Source organism: Peromyscus leucopus, chromosome 3 (genome assembly GCF_004664715.2).
Source record: "Peromyscus leucopus breed LL Stock chromosome 3, UCI_PerLeu_2.1, whole genome shotgun sequence".
NCBI classification, from domain to species: Eukaryota; Metazoa; Chordata; class Mammalia; order Rodentia; family Cricetidae; genus Peromyscus; species Peromyscus leucopus.
The window spans coordinates 126,030,076-126,057,124 of record NC_051065.1 but is presented as its reverse complement, the minus strand read 5'-3'; the positions used below and the strand labels follow the sequence as shown (position 1 = coordinate 126,057,124).

Genomic DNA, 27,049 nt, shown 5'->3' with positions numbered 1-27,049 from the left:
TATAGTTATGGCTTTGCCTATGTTGTTGGTAAGTAGCAGCCTGGTAATAGGGCAGGAGGGAGACTTCTGGACGAAGACACAGATCTTCTCACTCTCTCCTTCCTCTCTCCCCCATGTCCTCCTCCCTTCTCCGTTCCCTCCCTCCTCCCTCTTCCTTCACTGTATAGCAGATCTCCGGGAAGAACACCCAATATAATACACTTGAGAATGAGCCAGAGTTACTTGTCATTTGTCCCCTGAGTGCACAGCACCTGCTTCCCCCACACTGCCTTCACTTACAAATCACAATGTTCACGCTAAGGTCCTTATAACCTTTTATGATCAGTACCTTTCAGTGTTAAGCATTTGATCTGATCATTGTCATTCTTATTCTACCAGCTAGGATAGATTGCCAATTTCTGTTTATTACCCTGAAAATTCTGTTAGTGACTTGGAAGGACAGTGAATCCACAGGTACTGCTCCCCCTTTCCTTATTTACATGGTTGAGGCCTGGCTTGTTCTGATGGAGTGGACAGCCTGAACCCAAGCTGATCCAACAGTGTCCATCTCTGCTCATACTGTAAGAGAAGGGACTGCACAGTAGCATCTGTAAAAATGTGTTTCCTGGCAACCCTGACCAGTGTCATGTGTCAGTCATGCCATCCCTGAGCTCTCACGAGGGCAGGTCTGTGGAGACTGAAGACTCAGAAAGTGCCTGAGAAGCAGTGATTGGGATGGACGAAGAGTGAACATGTTTGTAGCATAGATTTATTCATTTGTCATCAACATCCCATTTAGTGTGATGGGACAGATGCCATGGTTGTTGCCAGCAGAGAAAAACTGATGAGAGTTAATACTCTTACTCTAAATTGAATTCCTAAGTATGGGAAAGGGTATGCTTATAGACATCTCTATAAAGACAGCCATCTACAAGAGTATATTTTTCTTTTAAACTTCCTGCCTGTTTGACAGATATAGAGAGAAGTGATTAAATTTGTTCTTTCTTGTGTAATAGGCTCTTAGGACAGACAAAAGAGATGTAATGAACCAAGAAACTCTTTAGCTCTCTGTCCTGTTTCTAACTAGTGTGTGGCCTACTGTCAAGATCAGAAAGGCTGAGTTGTATTTTAGTTCTTACTTTCTAACTAGCTTTCTGTGTATTCCCAGTGTGAGAACATGAACTTTTCTTACAATTGTATATTATTGAAGGATTAGTCTTACTAAAGCTACTGTTGTTTTGGACATACTAACATATACAATGAATAATTTGGAAAATTTGAAAACAGGTGACTATCTTTTTAGAACTTAATATCTCTATGTCTGATGGGGTTGCTTTGTAGCAGTAAGAAGGAATTTCAGTGGAAGAGTAATCCGTGACTCCACTCTACTCCCATTATCAGCAATCAGCACATTTTGGTTTCATGATTTTGTGGGATGTCCATGTGCCGCTCCCCCATCTAGGAAATCTGTTGGTAAAGACCAGCTAGGGTTGATGGCTAGGCTGTCAGGCCAGCTCACACTATTTAATAGTGAGATTCTTCCATCCTAGTTAGTGACAGTCTGGTTTAGTCCTGTAAGTGTTGAGTGACGGTGTGGCCACCACTTCTGTGTGGCCTGCTCCTCAATCCTGGGGAAGCTTCAGTTCTGGGGAAGTAATCCTTGACTTCTAAGAGTCTTAAGTCAGCAGGTCTTAAGAATTTCAGATATTGGCCTTCATGCAGTCCTTTCTGTCCTGTGTTGTTGCCTTACAACTCTAAACAACCTGTGGACGTGTCTGGTAACTTTGCTCCTCATAATTAAATTAAGACATCCAGGCAGGTGTGTCTCTGGTGCTAATCTAATGAGTTGGTTTGAGTCCAGCCTCTCAACAATCAGTGTTGATAAGGTTCCATGTGAGGAACCATTTCTTCTATCCTGAGAGACCTATACTTTATGAGTTGATCCCACCAAGTTGGAAAAAAAAAGTAATGATTTTAAATCTAGCAACTACTATAAGTAATGCTGACACCAGTTTGTGTCCAGGAGTCTATTTGATGTATATACAGTGAGGAATTTAAAACACAAAACAGTCAGGAAATTGTCAGAGTAGTCCCATTTCAGAGCATCATCAATAAGAAGAGTGAAGACACCACCATTATAAAAGAGCATCATCACCAAAGGGAGGTTCTGTAGTTCTTCCCTGTTACCACTGCTGATGGCAGAGACATAGGCACCATGTTGATACATGCAGGTAAACAGATGGAGGAGTTATAGTAAGAGCCAGGTCCTTCCTGTCCTGATGTAGGGCTTGCTTCTGCTTGGGACGTTCAGACCTGTCCATTCCAGCATCATAGCTGACCCCCCAATGCCTTCTCCTCTCTGTTTCAGGCTTCCTGCACTAGTAACCAAGTACTTCATTTAATCCTCTGAGGACTCATGAGGAGGGAGGCTGTTTAGGCAGAAATCGATCTTGCTTTCCTCTCTTTGTTCTTTCAACTGAAACCATAGTAGTGATTCAAGTCACAAGGAATAAGGCTGTGGCATCAGTGAGGGAGACTGGTCCATGTGGCAGCTTTTCAAAAGGTTGAAGTATCTGGAAGGCAGACATACACAGCCTCTGTGCTGTGCTTAATTTTAGAAACTTCTTAATTTTAATGTGTTGTCCATGGCACAAAAGAAATTTTCACTGGGAGACTTGTGTGGTGTTTGAGGTAACAGCTCTTATGTTACTAGAATCCTGTAATGGCAAGGCCAGCAGGAACCATTCCCTCTGTCCTGAAGGTTTTCTTTGGCTTTCACAGCCTCCAAAGCACTTTATAACATGGCTAGACTGTATTGAATTTCCGCTAAGATCGACGCCCATCAGCTAACATTTCTCTTTTGAATTGTGTATAAATGCAGCACTGGTCCTCGGTCTACAGAAAAGCCTGAATGCCAGCACCTCTCCACACACCCAAAATGGTAACAGACGTTGCCTGCAGCCTCTGTGTGACCTTGCTGGCATTGTTCTTTTTTAAAAAAAAAAAAAGAAAGAAAAAAAGAAAAAAGGAAGAATGGAGAAGTCTTTGATGTCTCAATTGAGAGTTAAAAAACTTAGATAATAGTTTTTCCTTTTCTTTTTCATTTTTGTCAAATGAAATAGAATCAGATCTGTTGTGGACATGGGGTGTTCACTCCTGACATGAGGCCTCTTTTCTTCTCCCCAGAGGTTGAGCACATGGGGTCTGGATGGCCTTTTCCTGACTGGGTCATAGGGACTGCATGTTTGAGCTTGAATCAGGAGCCAGAATGAATTGGAAATCTTAAATCCAGACTGAAGCCCTTGTCCCATGCCGTTATCTGTAAAGACAAGTTAGGAATGTTAATATTGATGTACCTTCTCTGACTTAAGATCCATGAGCGTTTCACCTGGAAAGACAGCTGTTGTTTTATACAGTAACACAGGAGGCCAGGCACACAAGTGGGTGCGTGAGTACTGAGGCACTGACCACCCCAGTGTGGAGTAACTGAGGAGGTCCGCCAGGGTCTCCCGCCTGTACTGCCCACCTTCTGCTTGTCTGCATTCGCCTCCACTCCTGCCAGCTGCTGTGCTGAGCCGTACCAGCAGCCTCGATACACACACAGGTATTGGAGAGTGCTTCTTTTCTGTCTTACTGGTCTCTGAGGTCTTTAAAATATAATGTGTGCCGTCTGCCTACCTTGCAGATAGGAGGTTGTGTGCATGCGGCCGGGATGTTGGCCTTTTCTTCTCATTCCTGAGCAGCTCTTGAGGGACTCATCCTCAAAAACTGGTGTTTAAAAGAAGAGGGGTCGTGTGACACATTGGTGAAGGTGGAGGCTCTTCAGATGATGTCTCCTTCATGGGAAGAGACTGCTTTATCTTCTGTCTTTCTAAAAACATAACTGACTAGAAATTAGTTAGTCACTTGAATTAGGCGTAGTTTGGAACCACAGCAAGTAGGGAAGTGAAAACAGCTCTTTCAATTGAACAGCTCTGTCATATTACACATTCCAGCGGAGAATGACGGTTTTGTCAAGTGTGGGGCTACACACTGTCCTCCAAGACTTGGGATGTAGGACAGGAGTATACCTAGCTACATAGTGAGCTTGAGGGCAGCGTGGGCTACCTGACATCCCATCTCAAAACAAGAAGGCATTCCTTACAAAAGACCTGCAATTAATTATTCAAGCAAATTGTCTATATCATTCTTTAATTAAGATTTTTTTATACCAAGTGTGGTTGGCACACCTTTAATCCCAGCAAATGAAAGGCAAAGGCAGGTGAATCTCTGTGAGTTCAAAGCCAGCCTGGTCTACAAAGTGAGTTCCAGGCCAACCAAGACTACATAATGAGATCCTGTCTCAAATGAAACAAGACACTGAAAAGAATTTTTTAAGCTAACAAATAATAAATTTTGCCAGAGGAAAATTAGAGATTCACAGCATCTCGTCCAGCTCAGAGACTTAAGTTTGGTTTTTCTGTCCATCACTCTTTATGCTTCTCAGCCTAAGACTGAGGCGGCTTCAGGAGCAGTCTCCCCATGGGTGAGCACTCTATCCTTCTCCTTCCAACAGTTGGGCACTAGCCTCACCCTCTGCTCTGCTATGACATGACGTGAGGCTGAGATAGCAGCGTTACAACTCCTATTGCAAAAGAACCAGTTTTCTGAGCATCTGAGACTTATCCAGAGGTTTAAAAAATATTTTTAGTTTTGTTAAAAAAAATAAAATGCATGCCTGTTTATTTAGGATTTTGATGCCTGTTGTTTCCAACTGAATAAGTCTATTTTCAAAACAAAGATTAGGAGATTTGGCTCACTTTTCGTTTGCTGGCGAATATGCCAAAGGTCTGTTTCCCATAAGATGTGTCTGCCTTCAGCTGCCATTCTGACTGTGAGTAGTTTATTATACCATACATTTAACAGCAGAGCGTTTGCTGAAGAGCTCTTGTGCGCATTTAGGATGCTAGAATCTATAAATAGCACGCAGATATTATGCGAATATGGTAGAATCACACAGTGCTTAGAGCTGGCAGTCTTGTAAACATGTCCAGGAAGGGGTACCTTGGCACCAACACTTGCCAACTTGACTTTCTCAGAGTGGTGAGATGTTCCTTTCCTGGCTTCCGGTGTCCATATTATGCAGTTCCGTCTCACAAGCCTTGCTACCCCTTATGAATACTGTTTTATGGCTGGCTTACACATACCTAACCTCCACCCTTTCATCTTGGGGGCATGAGCATCCTGGGGGGCAGGCTTTAGTGTCTCAGTTGCTCAGAGCCGCCATCTGCTTCCACTTGCCTTGTGGTCTCGAAGATCATGCTTGGCCCATGGGTACTGCAGTGTGTCCAGAGGATGTGGAGTTTTGTCAGCCAGTGAAATATGTCTGGCTTTTTTTCCTTTCCCCCACACCCCCCCACCAGCCTTCATTCGCTCTTCATCCTGTGTGGTCTCTACTGAACTGAATTTCTGTTTAACAGAACTATTTACTCTCTTTATCATTTTCTATGGCTTGATTTTTTAAGGAGAAGGTGTGTAGACTTTGAGCCAAAACAGTGTAGTGTTGGAAGCAATAAAACCTAAAGATAGATGCTAATGTCCCATGTCAGTGTGCCCACCGTGTGTGTGGGTTCTGGAGCGCAGATTGCCCACTTGAGACGCAGACCTGTCGGACACTCGCATACCAGGAGTCAGCTCCGGGTTGTCGGGTCCAAATAACTTTTTCTTTCTCATGTTTTTAGGCACTTCTGCAGTCTTCAGTGAAGCAGCAGCTAGACGCCATTGAGAAACAGTATGTGTCTGCAATCGAGAAACAAGCTCACAGGTGTGAGGAACTGCTGCACGCTCAGGTACTGATTAACCATGCACCTCCACACATCCTTCTGCCTCCCTCTCCCTCCCTTTCCCTGGGGTGCTGTCCCTTCCCCATCAGCTCCCTGGTGTTTATGCCCCTTGATGTATCTTGGAGGAAAAGTACACTTGAGTAAGCGTAGCTTGATAATTTTATGATGGACTTGGAATAGGGCCACAGGTCTGCACTACGTGGGTTTCCCCCAATCCACGATTACTCTTATTTCCATTTCTGGGTTATATTAAGCTTCACAAAGTCACAGAAGCAAAGAGATTGCTGAGTGCTTCAAAGCGTCTGAATGACTGTTGTGACAGATTTATAAATGATGTTCAGATTGTAAAATTGATTATTAATGGGTAGAGAAAAACAAAATATATCTGCACTCAACAGGGAAACAACCTTTCCATCTTGGAGTTTTTGATTATTTTGTGTACTAGTTTCTGGTTGAACATTTTTCTTTCACTGTTTTTAAAAGCCAAAACAATAAGCTACTTTACATTAATTAAGCCATCAATTGAAGAGCGTTTATAGGTGTTCCGTAGTCAGTAATGTGTGTAAAACGCTTCTTGTAATGTTTTATAACATAAAACTTGGAAAATGAAGTTGGAAGCAGCTTTTTAAAAAGTCCTATTTAATAGGATAGGAAGAAAATTAACAATAATTTTGGAAATAAAATAAAGTATAGCATTTGATGGAGATTTGTAGATAAACTAGACTCAAATAGAGATCTGTCTGTTAGAGAGAGGAGAGAGAGGGAGGGAGGGAGGGAGAGAGAGGGAGAGAGAGAGAGGAGAGAGAGAGAAGAGAGAGAATAATATTTGGCCAGAGGATCATTTTGGGTAACAAATAGTCTCTTTGGCCTCTTACTATTTTATTATTGTCTGCTCTGCTTGCTAAGGCAAAGCCAAATGACAGTTGGGTGTGTTTCTGTACACTGTATTTGGACTTCTCAAATTGAGGGAATTATGCCTGTTATGGTAGGGCTGAGGGTCCCTGAAACAAACCCCACCAGCCATGGGTTGGAGCATAGAGGGCGTCCCACATTGTCTGACACCTGCCAGAGATGACCTACTATCTTTCACTTAATTCAGTCTCAAAAATACTTTCTTTTAAATGTTTCGTAGTTTTTGTGGTTTGGAAGTATATAAGCATATTGAGGTATATCAGTTTAAACTGATTTATGTATGTGGTGTTTGAAATAGATCAGACTCCTTTTTTAAAATTTATCAATACATATCTTAGTTAGGGATTTATTACTGAGCTGAGACTGTGGCATGACTACAGCAACTCTTATGAAGGAAAACACTTAACTGGGGGTGGCTTACAGTTCAGAGGTTTAGTCCATTATCATCATGGTGGGAAGCATGGTGGCATACAGGTAGACATGGTGCTGAAGAAGAAGCCGAGAGTTCTTTATCTGGATTCTCAGGCAGCAGGAGGAGCAAATGAACCACTGGGCTTGGCTTGAGCTTCTGAAACCTCAAAGCCCACCTCCTGTGACATACTTTCTACAACCAAGCCACACCTACTCTAACAAGACCTCCAATAATGCTACTTACTCCCTATGGGCCTAAGGTCATTTCATTCAAACCACCACAATACACTTTTCTAGTTTCTTTTGCTGAAAAAAAGATAATCTTCCATATCTAAATCTCCTTTATGTGTTTGTCAGAAAACAGTTATCATGTATATGTGGACTCACATGACTTCCATCACTCCTGTGTTCCCAGCCTGTTCAGATGCTGCTGTGTTTTATTTATACAGGTGTCTTACTGGTCCTGAACCAGGAAGTGTAAGAGCCCTCCACATCCTTCTTGTAGTCCAGAATTGCTTGGCTACTTGATGTCTTAGGTTTCTGAGTAAAGTTTATAAGCACTGTGAATTTTTATGACAAAGCAGGTTGGTCTGTTGACTAGGACTGAGTTAGGTTTGGAGTGTGATGTCTTGGCTGCACAGAGTGTGCCTGTGTGTGAGAGGGTACATCATTGCCTGTCAGGGGCTGTGCACAGAGTGTGCCTGTGTGTGAGAGGGCACACTGCTGCTTGCTCAGGGTTTTAGCTTATTGCTCCACTTCCTCGGTGTTTAGGGTCAGCACATTGGTTTCATTTCAGGCTTTTCATTATTGGAAATCTGTGTCATCACCTCTCCCCGTTTTCAGTTATCCAGTTAGTGCTTGTTGCTACTACATAAAAATGCACTCTGTCATTTTTATATCCTCTAAGGATCAAATATTACTTATCAGTTTTAGCAGGTTTTCTGCTAAAAATCCATGGGATTTCTGGGTATAAGACATTTTTTGCATCTTCCCTTTTATTCTTGATGTTGCCATGGTTACTTTCTTTTGCTGTGATGAAACACCACAGCCAAGGCAATGTATGGGGGAAGAGTTTGTTTGGGCTTTGGGTTCTAGAGGGTCTAAGGATGGAGGGACATCTTACCTCACCAAACTCTGAGACCATAAACACAAGGCAGAGATCCAGCTGAAAATGGAGGGACTCATGTGCATCAAAGCCCATCCCTCTACTGATGCACTTCCTGCAGCAAGGGTGTACCACCTCAACCTCCCTGCAAAGTGCCACCACCCAGGGACCAGGTGTTCAAATGCCTGAATCCATGGGGACTTTTCACATTCAGACCACTTCCTTGCCAGCTGAAGTTCTGTGGTGTTGAAGATGAGGAAGTGGATTGTGTGGCCTTTTGATTGCACGGCCTTTTGATTGTGCTGCTTGAGGAAAGTGCTCCTGTTCTCACCATGGGTGTAATTCTGGCTTCCTGTTCTCACCATGGGTATAACTCTGGCCTCCTGTTCTCACTGTGGGTGTAACTCTAGCCTCCTGTTCTTACCTTGGGTGCAACTCTAGCCTCCTGTTCTCACCTTGGGTAAAACTCTAGCCTCCTGTTCTCACTGTGGGTGTAACTCTGGCCTCCTGTTCTCACCGTGGGTGTAACTCTAGCTTTGGCTGCCTGTGGCAAAGCTCTATGCTAAGCTGAGCTTTCAAATAGGTGCTTTTATTCTAGAAATAGATGTAGGATTTTATTAATCATCTGACTACACATTCTTCCTTTGGATAAGTATATTTGTGTTTAAGTTTAACATAACATTCCCGATTGTCCTTTTAGTAATGTGGAAATTTTGGTTATTTCTCTTGTGTTCAGATATTGGTAATTTGTGTCATGTTTTATTTCCTTTGCTCATCTGCTAGAGATTGATTAATATTTTGGAACTTCTCAAAGAATCAGTCGATGAGACTTTTGGTTTTATTGACTTCCTTTTTTTATTTTTTAAAATAAAATTTTAATTTTAAAATTTGTGTAACTAATTTCTACTCTAAAATTACTATTTAAATTTTCAGATTAGTTGGATACCAGTTTCCATTCACTTAGGTCCCCAGCTGGGGCCTCAAGTCATCACCAGTGGAGTCCTCCTTGAGTGCTTTGTGGACCTGCTCTAGAGGGAGGGAGTTTATTTTCAAAATCATGTTTTCACTTTCAATTAGAATGACTTTAATTTGTCTTGTGACTGGGTCTAGAAGTATCTTATTTCTTTTCCAGATATTTTGATGTTTTGCAGATGTATTTTTTTTTATTGATTTAAGGCTTATTCTGATGTAGTGAGAGAGCATACTTCATGTGGTTTTGATGTAATTTTGAGGTCTGTTCGATGGTCCAGAATGTGGTGTCATTTTTTTTAATGTCATCATTTAGATAAGCCTTTTGGTTGTCCTGTCAGGACTTGTGTATTGTTATAATTTCCTGTCTGCCTGCCTTGGAAGTTGTTAAGGAAAAGATACTGAAACACTTGACCCGTGCTTATAGATTAGCCCAGTTTTCTGTGCTTGTCTGTCAAGTTTTATCCTTTCCTAGAACATTTGACTTACAAACAGTTGAGGCACACACATGAGAATTAACTGTGCTTCCTTCATGTAGTTGTCCCTATCCTCCTATGAAATGTCCATCTCTTACTCTGGTGATACTAGTTGCAATGAGATATACAGATGACCCACTTTTATTTTGATTATGTGTTGTGTTAGTTGGGTATAATTTACTCTGTTTTTATTCTAGATGAATTTATCTCTAATTATTTCAAAGGTGTTTCTTGTAGGAAGCATATAGTTGCATCTTATTATTGAACCTATAATACTTTCTGGCTTCTACTTGTGTTTGAAGATTCTTAAGTTATTTTCCAAGTCATCGTTAAGGCTCATCATTTCTTAGAATCTATTTTAGGTATTAGTTTAAAATATTATTTGTTTGTAAAGTGGATTTTAAAATGAGTGTTTTAGGGGCTGGAGAGATGGCTCAGCGGTTAAGAGCACCTGCTGCTCTTCCAGAGGTCCTGAGTTCGATTCCCAGCAACCACATGGTGGCTCTCAACCATCTATAATGAGATCTGGTGCCCTCTTCTGGCCTGCATGCATACATTCAGACAGAACATTGTATACATAATAAATAAATAAATCTTTAAAAAAAAATAAAATGAGTGTTTTAAAGGATTGTTATTGTTAGTAAGCACCTAGCCATGAAATAACTATAAATATATTGGTAATCTTATATAAAATATTATTTGTGACATTATGGTTTCTCATATAATCTTAACACATGTAAATTGTGTTAAGAAATCTGATTATATACCAAAAAATACATTTTAATACAGATAAAATTTTGGGTTGAAGATGACTCACTACCCAAAAAAAATCTGCTTGGAAGCATCTGTGTTAATATTCAGTAGTGAGATGTGTTTCTTTTTAAGTAAATTTGGCAGTACTGAAATTATTGACATATTTTATGATGAATCTGGTTCCCAATATTACATACCACAAAATGCTATTTTGATAAAATCCTCAGTACACTTTTATTTATTTAACCTCAAACAACAACTTCTTCCTGTTTATCTTGTGAAGTTGTGATATAATTTGTCCTGAAGCAATAGAAATTCTTGTAAATTGGCTTTACTTAGAAGCATAACTTTGTGTGTCTTTACTTCTTTCCTTTTTATGCCACTGTGTGCTCAACTGTGAGACCTCTACCACAGTTAGGCCGTAGCCATGATGACATTATAGCACAAAGCATCACTCATGAAGTTGGTAATAATGATTGGTGGTGTGAACATCATCTATGGTTGTGTCCAGTGCGTGATATTTGTTTGTGAAGGGCACTAATTAATGTGTCTGTTATACTTTGTCATTAAAGACTGCTCTATCTGCTAATCAAAACCCTGCAGCATCAGCCAGAATACTGTGCCGTTGTCCCTGCAGGGGCCGCCTGCCTCCTGTGCTTACTACTTCTTGATGACCAGGGCTTCCTGTGAGGTAGTTGTGTTAGACCCTCTTGGATTGTGTACATTGAATTGTACTAAATGCCACAGTGACACAATCACACAACAGTGTTTTTCTCTGAATAATAGCCCTCTTGTTAACTAATGTGTGAGTGTATAAATTTAGGAATTAGCTTGTTTATTGCAAAGTCTTTTGGTATTGCAGTTTGAATTATGTTAAATCAGTGAAACTAAAGATGCACTGACTCCTCCAGTCCTTGAATGATGCTGTCTGCTCTCTGTGTGCCTGCTTTGAGAACTTCTGTTGGTGAATTAATGCATTTTCTATTGCGGGTCACAAAGTGCACAGACTGAAAGTGTGTAAATGAAGACAGGTTTGTTTTAGTCTCCAACTGTGGAGCTAGAAATATCGGGGGATGGTGTTCTTACTGGCAGAGGCCTAAAGCTGTTGGTAGGACCATTTAGTAGAGAGATGAGAGAACATGTGCATGTGTGTCTGGTCTCTTTCTATTCTCATAAAGACAATAGCACTCAGCTTTCCTGCTTTTCCCAGTTCTGTTAGCCCCCAAGTGTGCTACCTCTAGATACCACAGTGATTAAAGTTCTGCCCTCTTAGGGCCTCATCGCGGAGGATCAAACTTCAGCATGAGTTTCAGAAGGGACAAGGCCTATGCACAGATTTTGTCCACATTTTGGTATTTCTGTGGTTACTTCATGTTTTGGTGTGATTGCAGTTTATTTTATATTAATTTCCATTTATCACCTTCTAGGTTTTTTGTTATTGTTGTAATCCAGACCTTGTATTGCTGTGAGATGTCTTTCTGTACATTGTGAATATGTGTTGCTCTGATTGGTTTGGCCAATGGCAAGGTAGAATAGGTTAGTTGGTAAATTCGAACTGAAGATACGGGAAAAGAAAGGAAAGTGCGGGAGACACTTCGAGCCGACACCAGGAGAAGCAAGATGTGAAAGTACCGGTAAGCCACGAAGCCATGTGGCAAGACATAGATTAATAAAAATGGGTTGAGTTTTGTTATAAGAGCTAGCTAGCAAGAAGCCTGAGCCATAGGCCATGTGGTCTGTAATTAATATAAGCCTCTGTGTTTACTTGTGACCAGCGGGACCAGGCCCGACAGTAAGCATGCTGTCCTTTCTGGATGAGCAGGACACAAGGAAAGTGGGGCTAGGTGGAACCGAGAAACTTCCTGCAATATTGTATCCTGTGGCACACTTCTGTCAGTGAAGAAAAAATTAAACTGGCTTTGGAGATTGTCAGTGGTTTTCACCATAGACGCCATGCCATTCTGAAGTACGAGTGTTTCTTTCTGCTGTACATTCTTTCCTCTTCTGCCCTTATGGGGTGGTGTCTCCACAGTAGCACTGTGGAGGAGTGAGTGTCAGGCTCCTGCCTAGACAGCAGAGTCCAGCTTCCAGCATTATTTTCTCTGCTGTAACAGTACCTTTTCATCGTCTTAGAAGTCTGACTTCATCTTCCTCAGTCGGTGACCTTCTTAGTTGCGTCTCTCCCTCTGTGAGCCTGCCCCCGAGCTGTCCCTCTCAAAGCCTGCGTGACATGTAACTAAGACAGTAGCCGCTGCCTTCGTCCCGTGGTTTCTAGTTTGCCCTTGAATAATGTCTTTTCTGTCTCCATTTTGGATTTTGAATTATTGGGTGCTGACTAGTCTTCTTTTTCTTCCATGGTCATCTTGGCCACATAGTGAGACACTGTCCTTACCCTCTACCAAGTACAGTCTTTCAAAAGTTAATTAAATTTCTGGGTTCTTTGAAAAGTAAATAGGTGGGCAAATAAGGCATCATTTTTTGTCAATAAAATATTGGATAGTTGATTAATTGCAGTTGATGTATATGCATGTGGCATGCATGTGAGTGAGTTTGCACATGTGTACATAGTTGTGTGTTTGTGTATGCAGAGGCCCAAGGCTATGTCAGAAATCTTCCTCTCTTGTTTTCTACCTTATTCTTTTTTTGAGTGTGGAGGCTGTTCTTTTGAGATGGTCTTACTATGTATCCCTGGCTGTCCTGGAACTCATTATGTAGACCAGGCCTTGAACTCATAGAGATCTACCTGCCTCTGCCTCCCAAGTGCTGGGATTAAAGGCGTGCGCCACCACACACCTGGGTCCACCTTACCACCTTATTCTTTGCTGCAGGGACTTTCAGTCAAACCCAGGGCTCTCTGTGTTGGCCAGTCTCTGGGAATCCTGTGTCAGTCTTTCAAAGCTGGAATACAAGAGGCCTGCTATACCCACCCAACATTTACAGCACTTCTGGTGTCTGAACTAACCCTGCTGAGCCATCTCCCCAGCCCTAGATGGTCTTATCTTTTAAGCAGCATTCTTTATGTTTTTACATGGGCTTTAATTGCATTTCAGGAATGGTTCAGTCTACTCTGGACTTGTTTGCATAGGTGTCAGGTGAGTCCCCATCTGTTTGTTATCAAGGGTCGTGTCCTTTGGGGCACCCTGTTCAGTGCTTCCTGGAGTTCTCTGCTTCCCTTTGCTGGAACACTGACTCTTCTGTACTTAGGTGAGTGTTGGATGTTGTAGCCTCCTTCTCTCGGGTCTGCTCTGTCTCTGTGCCCCTCTCTGCTGGCTCTCTGCTGGATACCCCATGGTTTGTCCTCTCTGGAGCACCCTGTGTATCTTGGTTGGTGGACTCAGCAGCGCTCTGCCTTGCCCAAGGCCTGGCACATGTCATTGTCCTCGTCTCTCAGTTAACCCACTCCCAGTTGCAGTGGTGCAGGCACTGGTTTTTTAACAGGTAAGAACTTGAGAAAATAAATATTGATAAACAAGACTGAAGGAATATAAATAAAAAACCAAGGAAAAAGTAGACTTGTATCACGACAACTTATTTTCCTTAAATAGATTAATTTTATGAAATAAAGTTGAGGGAGCTTGTGTCCCCTGACAGCTGTGACTCAGTGGATCAGACTGGCATGAAAGCAGATGAAAGGGTATTTCATTACTCTGTTCCTCAGACAGGATGTATTTAGGAACGTGTGACAAGTGGGATTGATATCATAGAAAGGGAAAGTACTGATATAAAATAGCTTTTAAATGTAACTGTACTACAGAGGAAATTAAGGCTGAAAAAGGAGAGAAAATACAATAGGTTCAGCAGAGTTTGAGCTGTGACCTAAGCAGAGGTCTTTTCCAAAGGACAGGAAGCTACCATAATCAGAGCTTTCCTCCAACTTCATAGTCCAGAAAGGAACTTGCAAGCAGGATATGCACAGAAGCCGCAGGGCATACCTGGGGAAATCAGTGTGGCGAGAAGCGTGAGATGAAAGCAAGAGTGTGCGTATGTGGAGACACAGACATACTTAAAGAGGAAAAGGAAAACTCTCCAATAGCTAACATGATGCCTCACCCTCTCAGTCAGTTGATGGCCCGAAGTACTTTCCTGCCACAAAAGTACTTGTAGTGTAGAAGACCTGAGTTCCCAGTCCTCTTGTAGACCCTAAGGGCTTCATGCTTTTTATCAACACTTACCTCTTCCCATCTTCCCAGCCTGTTTGTAAGGTTCTTCGGTGAGCCCCTTCCTTAATGATGTATCCCTAGGGCTCTGTTCATCTGCCTGTGGTTGATATGACTGTCTAAGGATGCTTCACTACGTCCAGGAGTTTCCTCTCTGCACATGTCCGCTCCTGTCTGCTGTGTCTTAGATAGCCATTAGCAGAGTCCACAAAGGTGGTGAGAGGCTCTGTTTAAGTCTGTCACCCACTCACCCTAGCATTGTCAAGTATCTAGTGTCTGTCCTGTGTTCCGTCTAAGTAGAGAAGTGATTTGTGGTGCAGAGTGCTAGACTCACACAGCAGGGAAAGTCTAGTTCCCATTCAGACTCAACAAAACCCTTTAGGTTTTGTCTAACTCAGGGATTTGCTTACGGTGGTTACTTTTGCATACTGATACTTCCGTGGGCAAAATGAAATGAAACTTGGTATCAGAATTCAGACTTTTTGAAAATTGTTTAATAGCAAGTATCACTAGCTCATTTTTTCTTAATTTTCTGTAGAATGGTTATAAAACAACAGTTTTGTCTAAGTTCTGCTGGTGTTTTTGTCCATTTTTAGCTGTCAGGACCACTTGAGTCTCATTTTCATGAAGTAGGCAGATAAAGTATGCCCCACGACCATTTGTCTGCCAGGACAAACACATTTTATTAACTGCTAATTAGTGTCCCAAATGTATACATAGGGATGCGGAGAGCAGATTGCGGCCAGCCAGAGGCTGTTTCTCCACCGCAGACCTCACTTTGCTTTATTCTCTGCATGCAGGAAATTTAAGAAATTTAAGAAATCATTATTTTAAAATGAAGCCTTCTCCACTAATGAGATACTTGTCCCCATTTCTCTTGAATGCATTATTTGAGGGAGATGAGTCACCATCCTCCTAAAAACAAACAAACTGTAAAGAGAAGTCAGGTTCATGTTATGAAGAAGGCCAGGACATGCTCCATGCTTGTGTCGTGAGAGGATGAAGTAGATGAACCTCCTGCTTAGCCTTTCCGGGAGTTTCTTCACTATGGAGTCTCTCTCTATGTACAGGTGGATTCCTGTTGACAGTGGGTGTTGTCGGGAGAGAGCACAGCAGGATTGTTCAGGGATTTTGTCAGGGAATGGTCACAGGACATTGGGAAACATGGCTGTAGTCCTCAGGTGACCTGAAGAATGGCCTCAGTTCCTGCAGCTAAACATGGAAGAGAACATTCTTCACTTCCGAAAGGCACATCATTCAAGCCAGTGCTTGTAAGGATTGTTATAGATGCTGTATGGCGCTATCCCTGGGGAAATGTAAACAAATAATCCAGTGACAGACCACAACACGGAAACCACCCAGGTCGAGTCAGTGAACCAGTGAGTTGCTGGGGGTAATTTACAGGAATGTGGGTGAGGGGTTATGGGAGCAGAAATGACTCAAAGACAAATGCATCACCATCAGCCCACCCCAGCATAGGTAACAGCTCACAGACAGCTGAAAACCTGGACCACTTGCACAATTTGGAGTCAGCTCAACAGTTTGGTGACTGTCTCCTTCAGACAGCTCAGGTGATCTGAGCATCTTCAGGCAGCTCAGCTTGTCTGACCCTCTCTCTCCCTTGGCCAGCTTTACTGTTTGTATAGGGAAGGGCTTAATGCATCATCAGGTCAATTTCTTTTTTTTTTTCCTTTTTTCTTTTTTTTTACAATTTAATTTAATTTTACATATCAGCCACGGATTCCCCTGTCTTCCCTCCTCCCCCCCTCCCCCCAGCCCACCCCCCATTTCCATCTCCTTCAGGGCAAGGACTTCCCTAGGGATTCAGCTCAGCCTGGTAGATTCAGTCAAGGCAGGTCCAGTCTCCTCCTCCTTTCACCCAGGCTGAGCAAAGTGTCTCAGCATAGGCCCTAGGTTCCAAACAGCCAGCTCATGCACTAAGGACAGGTCCCAGTCCCACTGCCTGGGGGCCTCCCAAACAGTTCAAGTTAATCAACTGTCTCACTTATCCAGAGAGCCTGATCCAGTTGGGGGCTCCTCGGCTATTGGTTCATAGTTCATGTGTTTCTACTAGTTTGGCTATTTGTCCCTGTGCTTTTTCCAATCATGGTCTCAACAATTCTCACTCATACAATCCCTCCTCTTTCTCGCCAGTTGGACTCCTGGAGCTCCACATGGGGCCTGGCCGTGGATCTCTGCATCCGCTTCCATCAGTCATTGGGTGAGAGTTCTACCACGACAGTTAGGGTGTTTGGCCATTCTATCACCAGAGTAGGTCAGTCCGGGCCTTCTCTCAGCCATTGCCAGTAGTCTATTATGGAGGTATCTTTGTGGATTTCTGGGGACCTCTCTAGCACTTTATTTCTTCCTATTCCCATGGGGTCTTCATTTAAAGGATGACTAGACTGCTACTCACAACTCCAGGGAGTCTACCTAGAAAAGAGGACCCTAAGAAAGACACAGAGATCACCCAATGACAGAGAAGTGGATGAGATCTACATGAGCAAACTGGACGTGAGGCGGGTAATGAAGGGCAAGGGTTGAGGGAAAGAGAGCTTAGGGGAGTGGGAGATCCCAGCTGGATCAAGAACAGAGAGGGAGAACAAGGAAAGAGATACCATGATGAATGAAGACCCCATGGGAATAGGAAGAAGCATCAAGTCAATTTCAAGGACTTCTTGAAACTTTTTAGTTGTGTACTTGCTGAGCTTAAGAGCTTCCATAGAGGATGGACTGTTTCACCACCACCACCACCACCACCACCACCACCACCACCACCACCACCACCACCACCACCACCCCCCTTTAGAACATCCTGTTTCTAAGGAGCTTTCCTCCAAGATGGAAGGTTTTATCCCAGAGAAAATAACTGCACAACAGCAGAGTGTTCACATGGTAAGCTATAAAAAAAGGTTAGAAACTCTAACCAAAGATACTTTGCTAAGGAAATATATCTGGACCTTTCGAGGGACCGGTTAGACTCATCAGATTAGAAAATGGGCTAGGGCATATTTGTACTGCAGGCAGTTCTTCCAGAAACCCTGTGGACAGAAGCAGAGTATGTGAGAGAATGGACTTAAACAGCTGACCGCTAGCAATGGAATGGCTCCCGTGTGGATGGGTGTTGGCTGGAGTCGGCTCTGTGGTGGAATGCAGCTTGAGTGTGTCTTCATTCTGCTCAGTGTTTTGTGAATGGTTGGGGTAGCGAAGACCCATTTCCACATTGTGAATAACACACTGGAAGTCTTAAAAACAGCACCATAGCAGCACTGTGTCTAAAGTGCAGTTCGGGGGAATGAATATTAGGGTCTTACACTAGAAGCTTCTGTATCGGTGGAGTATTAGAAGGAGCCAAACCCAGCTGTGCTGTGTGCATTTAATATTTTGTCTTTAAACATCAAGTCTTAAGAGTTAAAAACACTAATTTAGTTTGAGGATCCTATAATATTAATTTAGTTCCCCAAAAATACTAGAGGTTCCAAACTTAATCATTTCATAATCAGATTGCAGCGTCTTTCAAGGATGGTGAATACAGAGTTAGCGGAATGAGAGCAGTTGATGGTACTGATGATACACTCCTGTTTGGAAGCTTATTATGTAGGAAAAAGGTTAGGCTTGTTAGATTATTCTAGAATTAGGGTTAAACATGAACCTCCTATCACACTGGGATGCATTGGCCACATTTATCCAATTTCATATTAAAACAGCGATCTCGTATCCTCCAGCCTCCTGTAGAGACAATGAGTGGCAGCTCCTTGGAGGTGGCAGCTCCCCCCGTGAGGAGCTAAGGTGACCTCACTGGAGTGTCGGTGCCTGGGTCTCTAACATGTTGAGTGATGAGATCATGTGTTCTTGTTTCTGTGATTCTGGAAACTGCTTTTGATTCACCCGTTGTGTCCTGCTTAGTGGAGATCCTGGTGCCCCCAGTGTCACCACAGGGCACCATTGCTCCTGAGGAAGAGTGTGGCCATTCTCCTGTGCAACTTAACACTTCCCACTTGACTAAAAGACAGAAAAATGGACATGGTGTGTGATGGTGGCCATTCCCTCTTCTGATAGGAGTATTTTTTGATGATGTTGCTGTTTTTACATTAACAATTTAGGAAATCTTGAGACTTTGTATAAACCAATGTCTTTTCAGGAGAATATGTTTGTTAGAGTGCTCCTGTGGGTGAAATTAATATTGAAGTAATTTATTGTGAAATGCTTATTAGCTTTCAGCCGGAAAATATCAAAAGTAAATCACAGAAAGACAGTGAGATGGCTGCTGAGCTTGGAAGTTGTCTTGGGAGGTGACTTCCATCCACAGTCTCTCCATTTCTGTGTCTGGAGGTCCTTGTTGATCATGATTTTGATGAAGATACAGGAGAAAGGTCTGTGTTAATGGATTCCATGCCAAACAAGGGATTAGAGTTAGTTGTGATTTTTGGTACCTTATAGTCCAGAATTCGTAAGGTTGAGTTAAGAAGTTTTATTATTTGGACCCTTAATTTAAAGAAGGAATTGTTCCACTATACATAAGGCTTCTCTGAACCAAGCATTTCAGTGCCCCTCATTTGAACCCTGAATGTCTGTATGAAGACATAAGGGTTCATTAGATATGATGATTTTATTTGTATATTCATGAGTCTATATCCACCTTACCTGTTAAGAGAAACTATAACATTTTGATGTATCAACCAAGGAGCAAATTAATGGGTTAAGTTCAGATTATACAATTAACAAAATTACATGTGTTCTGTCCAGAAAAGTGTATGTGATCACATTATATACAGTGTGTGTGTGTGTGTGTGTGTGTGAAACATTTTGCTGCAACTCATTAAAATTCATATTTTTATATATTGCTGGAAGAAAACAAATACTTTAGACAATCAAGAACACACCTCCATGAGAAATGTGTAGTTCCGCCCAAGATAGTAACAGAGTCAACTCTCCTCTGTCAGGGAAACTGAATTCCTACAGCACTCCTCCATGTGAAGAGGGACTTGGGATAATAGAAGCTTCTGGAATGCCACCAGTTTCCATCTGTGCCCAGGCAGCTTCCCCTGTTTACTCCTATATCAGAAATGCCAGAAGCCCACTTGTGGACTGGCATGATCTCTCATGAGCTCACAGACCAAGGAGTCTGTGACTAAAGCAGGGTAGGGGGGGAAGTTAAAGGACTTTGGAATAGAATTAGTCATAGAATGGTCCTGCAGTCATTTGTCCAAATTTGCAAGATAAAACCACCAGGATAATTTAACACAGGGGCTTCACAGAGTCACTATTAGCTACCCTCTTGGAAGACATGAATCTGAGTGACGCATTATTCTGATGGTTATACTCCAGCCAGGTTTGGCACAGTTTATCTATTTTATAACTATTTCGTTAATTCTGGGCTGTCTCTGACAATTTCCCCTCAGATGCTACTCATCAGCAATGTTCCTTTTCTCCCCTTTCCTCTCTCTCCCCTTCTTTCTATCTCTCCCTTCTCTCTATGTTCATGCACAAGGTTATAGATGACTGTGTATGTCTAATGTTTATTTTAATTCTCTACTCTAGCCTCTCCTCTCCTGCTGGGGAACAGTTTTAAAATGTCTGCTGTGTCTGTCCTTAATTGAATATGTAACTCACAGTGTGTTTTATGATATTTATTTCACAAAAATGGTATGTATAGAAGTCATTCCCTATTTTCTACTAGACTACTCTGAAAGCCATTTAAGCATGTTTTTAAAATCCTGAACTATTCCTCTGCGTGAATGAGTATGTCTTCTTACTGTCGTCTGTTGCTGAGTAACTTTCATGTATTCTAATGTGAGTCTGTGCTATGATTCCGCTGTGTTTTCTCTGTGTGCCCTGTAGTGTAACAGACATCCATGTAGTCCCTTAGGCTGTCTCTCCACAGACCCCTCTATTACCTGCCAGCACTTCTGTAGGAGACAGCAGGTGCTAGGCGAGGACCACAAGTCCTTGGGACTGCTGTCTCATTCTGACAAACTTGAGTTTTACATCGTCAGTTGCTGGTGTTTCATTCTTTGCTGTGAAGCCTCGTTTCCATCTTGAATTTATTGTGCCTGTTGACTCTGGGGTTGATCCTTCGATAGATTTGCCTTTTAGTAGCACTTCCCCACAGACACTTATCTGTTTTTCCTGGCCAGTTTTCAAGTGTTCTTTGTGAATAAGACATATTAATCATTGTTACTTTTACTTCTGATAATCCCCTAAAGAAGTTTATTACATCTGCAGCTGGTCCTGATGTCCTCTGCTTCCTCTGACTTATTCTCAGCCTTTAGTGCTATGTTTGATGTATTAAGTTCAAATTATAAAATTATCAGAATCACATCAGTTCTGTCTAGAATTGACATATGTGATTCCCTTATACAGTTTGCACAAAACATTTTGCTGTATTAACTCATTTAATACTTATATTTAAATATTACTGGTTATAAATTTCAAATTATTATAGTTTGATTGCTGAATTATTAGCAGTTTTACACCATAAGTTGTTTTTAAACTTCAATACTTGTCTTTGATAACACTTCCAAAGACTAGACCTACAAATAAGGCATTGGTGCCACACAGGTTTGGAGAGCAGTAGGAATGGAAATTTCTAGAACTCTTCCAGACAGAATGTGATGACCCTTGGTACAAAGTCTGCACTGCCTAAGACCTGACTGGTGTGACTCTGTGTGAGGGGCAGGCTGTTTGTTACTGAGACCATCACTCCGTTCTTCCTGTTCATAATTATCTCACTGTGTGTACTGAGACTTCATTGAAATATTTTGCTAGAGGAACTATATAATACATTTTTTCTTACTATAGTAAAGAAAATGTTGTGGCTGAAACACCCTCCCCCCATTTTTTTTCTAGCTAATGCTTGTTTCTTGCATGTAGAAGAGAAAGAGACAGTGGGTTTTGTTGATGTTTTATGTTCGGTACAGTCGGGGTCTCACAGCTAGGCTCTGTTCTCACACTAGCTACACCTCTAGCCCAGGGCAGTCTGTTTAGTCTCTGTATTCTTCCTCTATATGAACATATGATTTTTTTAGGGAATTAGGGGTTGAAGATATTTGATGGTACTAAGGTATTTTCTGCTGTTAACGCTAATAAAAATATAAAGACAAAGATGTGTCCATTCTTCCCAGCATAGTCTTAGCGCAGTCCGCACATGCTGACCATTCAGTCTACTTGGAATGAGAATGGCTCATGCTTTGTTATGTCTTTTTCCTTCATGACCTCGTGACTGTCAGCTCAGTGTTGAGGACTGGAGCAGGGAGATCGGTGTTTCAATCTTTTTGTTGGTCATCTTATTTTTGTTCCGTCATGTACCTCTGGCCTGGGTTTCCACTGAGCCAGCAATTTAGTGCATTTCTGGTCTGTTTGAATCTTAGCCACCACTATTTCTCAAGGTGGTCCAGGTGGTGATCTCCACTTGGGAGTCTTGTAGACCAGCCGGTTAGGGAGGCTCCTGTTAAGTCCTTGAAACTTCAGTTGCACATGGAGACTTATTGATTAACTTACTCCCATGGTTTCTGTGCAGGGTTTAGATGGGTAAGTAGCCTTTCCCCCTTTGTGACTCACGAAAAGATGGGTGCTTATTTTTGCCAGTCAAGAATTAACCTAGTTCTCACTTTTCTTGGGTTATTTTGGCAGTCATGTTGATATGCTAAAACTTGACCACAAACTTGTTTGTATAATATATGGCTAATTTACTCTCAGAGCTTTCAATACAGCATGCTCTGTTCTTTAAAATATAGGACATTCTGTATCTCTAAGGAGCAAGTATGCCATAGAATGAGCTATAAAATGAATTATACATAGTTATAAATACTACACTGGATATGAGAGCAAAATACAGTGGGGTCAAAAATACTAAATATATATTAAAATATAAAAATTATATTAAAAAATATATATATATATATGGTGCTAGAAATAAAACCAGTTCTAGACTGTGACCTCCTTCAGGTCTTTGCCACGTCCTGCACACCTTGGTCCTGGAAACCTGATCAGGGCAGTGTGACAGTGGAGAAAGAAGAGGCACACAGACACAAAACAGAAAAGCTGGGATTGGGTGGGCTATGTCCGAGCTGATGGAAAGGCACGAACTCTGTCATCTCCCCACAGTTACTTTAAGCAGCACAGGGGAGGGGCTGGCTAGTCTCTTCCTGGAAGGTCTCAGGTTTATCATCCAGGAGGAAGCTGCAGGTACTCGTCCTTGCACACTGTCAACATTCGCACTCAGACCAGAAGTCTTTGCCATTCCCATAGGTCTGAGGCACTGGGGCCCTTGACATGACTGTGCCCATGTCAAGCAATGCACACTCACTCAGAACTTTACTAACTCTTTACACGTTCGCTCAAGGCTTCCTTGGCTCCCCAAGGGACCTGTTTTCAGTAAGTTACAGGAGGACATGCAAGAATGATCTTGGCAAAGCAATATGAATCCTACACGATATGTGCTGTTATCTTATACAATATTATAATGTAATATTAATGCTATTCTAAAGTAGATCAACATTCAATTACAGCCACCCTTTCAACTCATTCTTCTGAAGTGCCTTTCTGTTCATTAAACCACACAGCTAAAGTGCACTTAAGAAGTAGAAAAAGCTTTTGCTTTTTAGTTCACTTCTGACAGGGTTTAGCTATGTAGCTTAGGCTCCCACACTCCCTATGTAGCTCTCAATGGTCTGGACCCTACGACCTTTCTGCTTTGGCATCTGCAGGGCTGGGATTCCAGACTGTGGTTCCTATTGGTTGTATTTCCTACCTGTTGGAAGAACTAACTGGCACAAGATGAAATCATATCAACACTTATTATAGTCATCCTTAGATTCTTTGTTTTAAATTTTATACAGGGCCTCACTATATAAATTAGGCTAGCCTGGAACTCACGGAGATCCACCCACCTCTGTGTCCCAATTTCCAGCATTAACGATGTAGACCACCATGCACTCCTATCCTCAAACTCTTTAAGATACACAAATAACTAACCCAATTTTGGAAGCTCAAAAGAAATTCCTGGTTTACAAAAAATGTCTCATAAGTCAATCCCAATTCAAGGTATTTCTTGATCTCTTTGAAAAATGTATGTGCATAAAGGGCATAAGGACTGTTTTGCTGTGCCATGGTTTTTTTTCTTCATTTAAGTGATTACTGCAAGGCTGTGTGGATTTGTCCATCTTCATAGAACAATGCACCATGGCAGACTTGGTGTGAGGAACACTGCAGCAGACCCCAACCAAGAACCATGCTTTCTTCCAAGCCATACGAGGCCCACTGTTCTGCCAGTCAGCACCCATTCCTTCAGGTCCCGTCAAAGTACCTACTGTTGGTCAAGTCTTCCCTAAAATCTCAGAATTATTTTTGAAGAATTTGTGTGTGTGTGTGTGTGTGTGTGTGTGTGTGTGTGTGTGTGTGTACATTCTACTGAATTTTCTATGTTGTGTGCAGATGTGTTTGCATGTGCACATGTGTATTTTAGAAAGAAAACTCAGAATTATGAGATGAAGCTGGTGAGGTAACCATCCTGACAGGAAGAGTATATGGTTGTCACACCTCTGCTCCTGTGATGGGCACTTACTCTGTTTGCAGACCCTTACCACTCTTACCCTGTGAAGGAAGAATTGCTGATATGGTTGCTAAGTTGGGAAATATGATCCCAGCTGATTGTAACCTATGAATCTGGCTCATTTCTTTCCTCTTGGGACCCCTCTGTCTTGGAGCTGTCTTAACTAGAGTGCTACTTATAGTGTGTCTGACATAGATCTTCTAGTACCTCAATTGTCTGCAAATGAAAAGTGTATCTGTTTCAGTACAGAATTTTAGAGTATTTTTAAGCCAGGCAGTAGTGGTACACACCTCTAATCCCAGCACCTGGGAGCCAGGGACAGGCAGATCTTTGTGAGTTCAAGGCCAGCCTGGTCTACAGAGTAAGTTCCAGAACAGCCAAGGCTACACAGAGAAACTCTGTCTCAAAACAAACAAACAAAAACCCACTCCCCATATAATATTTTTTAAATGCAGGTAGGATCTTTGTTTATAATTGACTCCTAAGTATTTCATTGTGGTCAGATAATATTATCTGTGAATACATACATGTATACATCCCATGTGCACAACACTGAGTTTTGGCATGTCATCACTCCTTGGAAAGTGTGTATTTCTCAGCTGTTGTTCATGGTTTGCATCCAGCCCACTGTGGTCAAATTGTGCTACAGACACATTCACAGCCCAGTGCATTGACTCTTGAGAAGGATTGATGGGTTGCTTATAAAGCCCATGAGAACTCATTGCTCCGGTGATGAGATGAGTCAGCCTTCCATATGGCCCTCTCCATCTTCCCCTTACATGCCGTGGATGTGCGTCATAGGCACAGGCACGTTTACAGTTGTGCTGTGCTCTGGATATCATGGTTCCAGTGGTGCACCACCCCATGTGTCATTAATAAAACAGTTTCTGTGTCAGGTGTTCTAAAGTTTGCTTTGGTGTCTCGCTCTCCACGTGCTGGTTCCCGTGCTTTTGCTTTAGGGTGAACCCCCTGTGAGCAGTGGGTATCTGAGCTTTTCTTTTCACTTGACGGACAGTTTCGTTCTAATAACTGTTTTTAGGTTATAGAAACTGCAGTTCCCATCTGCCTGGTGTGGCCACTCATCACAACTTCCTACATAGTCGGCTTTCCTAGTAGCACTTTTGTTACAGTCCGTGAACCATCCCAGTATCACACAAAGGATATAGTTCCCCTCAGTGTTAGTCTGGAAAGTGCACATTGAAGAGTTTCCACAAATGTGTAACAGCCTGAATCCAGCCCTTCACAGCCCTGAGAAGCACGGGAGATGTCTGTGGTCTCCTTAGTCTGCCCTGCGGTGAGATAGAGCTTGGCTTCTTAGCTGAAAGCCTTTAGGATCTGACACACCTCTTTGCTGCTGCTATTTCCTTTTCATAAAGCGCTTTGTAAACAGGTTCTGTCTATCTGTTCTACACTGAGTGGTGTGTTGGATACTTGTAAATTTTAGCAGTTAGGATAGTGCTGCACACAACTGTGTCCACATCTTTGTGTGGACGTGAGTTTTCATCTCCTTCAGGTACGCTTCAAGGCAGCATGATTGATAGGCTGTATGAGGGAACCATGTTAGCTTTGTAACCATGTTGCCAAACACACTGCCACAATACTTGTGCTATTTTGCACACTTAGTGTGGCTTTCTTTCTCAACTGACTTTAAAAAGTCTTATTCTATTGGTTTAGGGATATTGCTGTGTAAAATATGAAAGTGGAGTTTGTAAGATGAGCATGAAAATCCCCAGCTACCAGGTAGTTTCTGATGCCTTAGTGGGAGTTGGAACTACAAGCTCGTTATGCCTCTCAAGGAAAGCTCGGGCTGATTTCTGAAAAGTTAAGTGTGGAGTAAAACCCTTGCCTGGACAGCTGTGTCTGTACCCCCCCTCCCCAGCTGCCATGGGGTGAATGTCTGTGTCTTCCAAAATGCATGTTGCAAGATAATTCTTAGCAAGGCAGAACTGAGAGCAGGACCTGGAGGAGCTGAGTGAGCTTAGTACCTCAGTTTACCTTTCAACAATGAGACCACAGCCTTGAAGGCATTACCGTGAGACCAGGGAGACTACACAAGTGACATATAAATTCCTGGTGCATCTGACTTCCATGTCTTGAAGTATTTGTCACAGTCACACAAACAGGACACTGCCAAGGCGCGAGCTACCTGCTGTTGGGCTTGGTGCACACAGGAGTCGTTTCTCGAGCTGCTGGTTACTGCTGGGAGAGTTTACTCTGCTGTTTAGGTGAACAGAACAGGGCTGAGGTGAGTTTTCAAGAGCTGTTTGATTTAGAAGTTGTTGAGACAAAGACTGCTTCATGTTTGAAGTGCGTCTGATCCTCTGACGTAATAAAACGCTGTCTAAGATGGAAGCCTGCTGTGTAAGTGCTGCCTGGCCTCCCAGTGTGTGCCTCATTTCTTCACCCTGGAATTCGGTGTGTGCCTCATTTCTTCACTCTGGAATTCAGTGCATGCTTCATTTCTTCACTCTGGAAAGCCAAAAAGCCCTGTTTAAATCGGAGCCACTTGTTCACCGATGTTCCCTGTGCTTGTTATGAACAGGACTGTTGGTTGAAGTAAATCTGCTAATACAGACATATAATGGTCTGATTTTGTTCACAGTGAGAAGTGTGCTGATGTTCCTGGCTTTGTGAAAACCTCTTCAAATAGATGAAATCTCAGTTTACCTTCTATAAGGTTTCTTTCCCAGTATTATTGGCCCATAAATGGGTAACTGACTGTAACTTACATTGTGGTAAGATGCTTATTAAATTATGATGTGTTTCCATTCATATCAAACAGAAATATGTGTGGGAGCACACGCTTAAGATTCCTTCTAGATCACCTGGTGTGGGTAGGGTCAGCAGCTTGGAGAATGACAGAGACTGTTGTACAGAATATGTACTACCACCACCCCAAACATGGAAAAATA

The 27,049-nt window shown here is 42.3% G+C and overlaps 1 protein-coding gene across 6 annotated transcripts in view; it reads left to right on the top strand.

Annotated features, from left to right (window-relative positions):
* Ccdc91 (coiled-coil domain containing 91) overlaps positions 1 to 27,049 on the top strand; it is a 175,052-nt gene that overhangs the window by 95,033 nt on the left and 52,970 nt on the right. For all 6 annotated transcript variants that reach the window (XM_028891644.2, XM_028891643.2, XM_028891645.2 and 3 more), the window contains one exon: positions 5,700 to 5,807. In XM_028891644.2, coding sequence (XP_028747477.1) covers positions 5,700 to 5,807 — 108 coding nt within the window. The remainder of the gene's footprint in view (positions 1 to 5,699; positions 5,808 to 27,049) is intronic.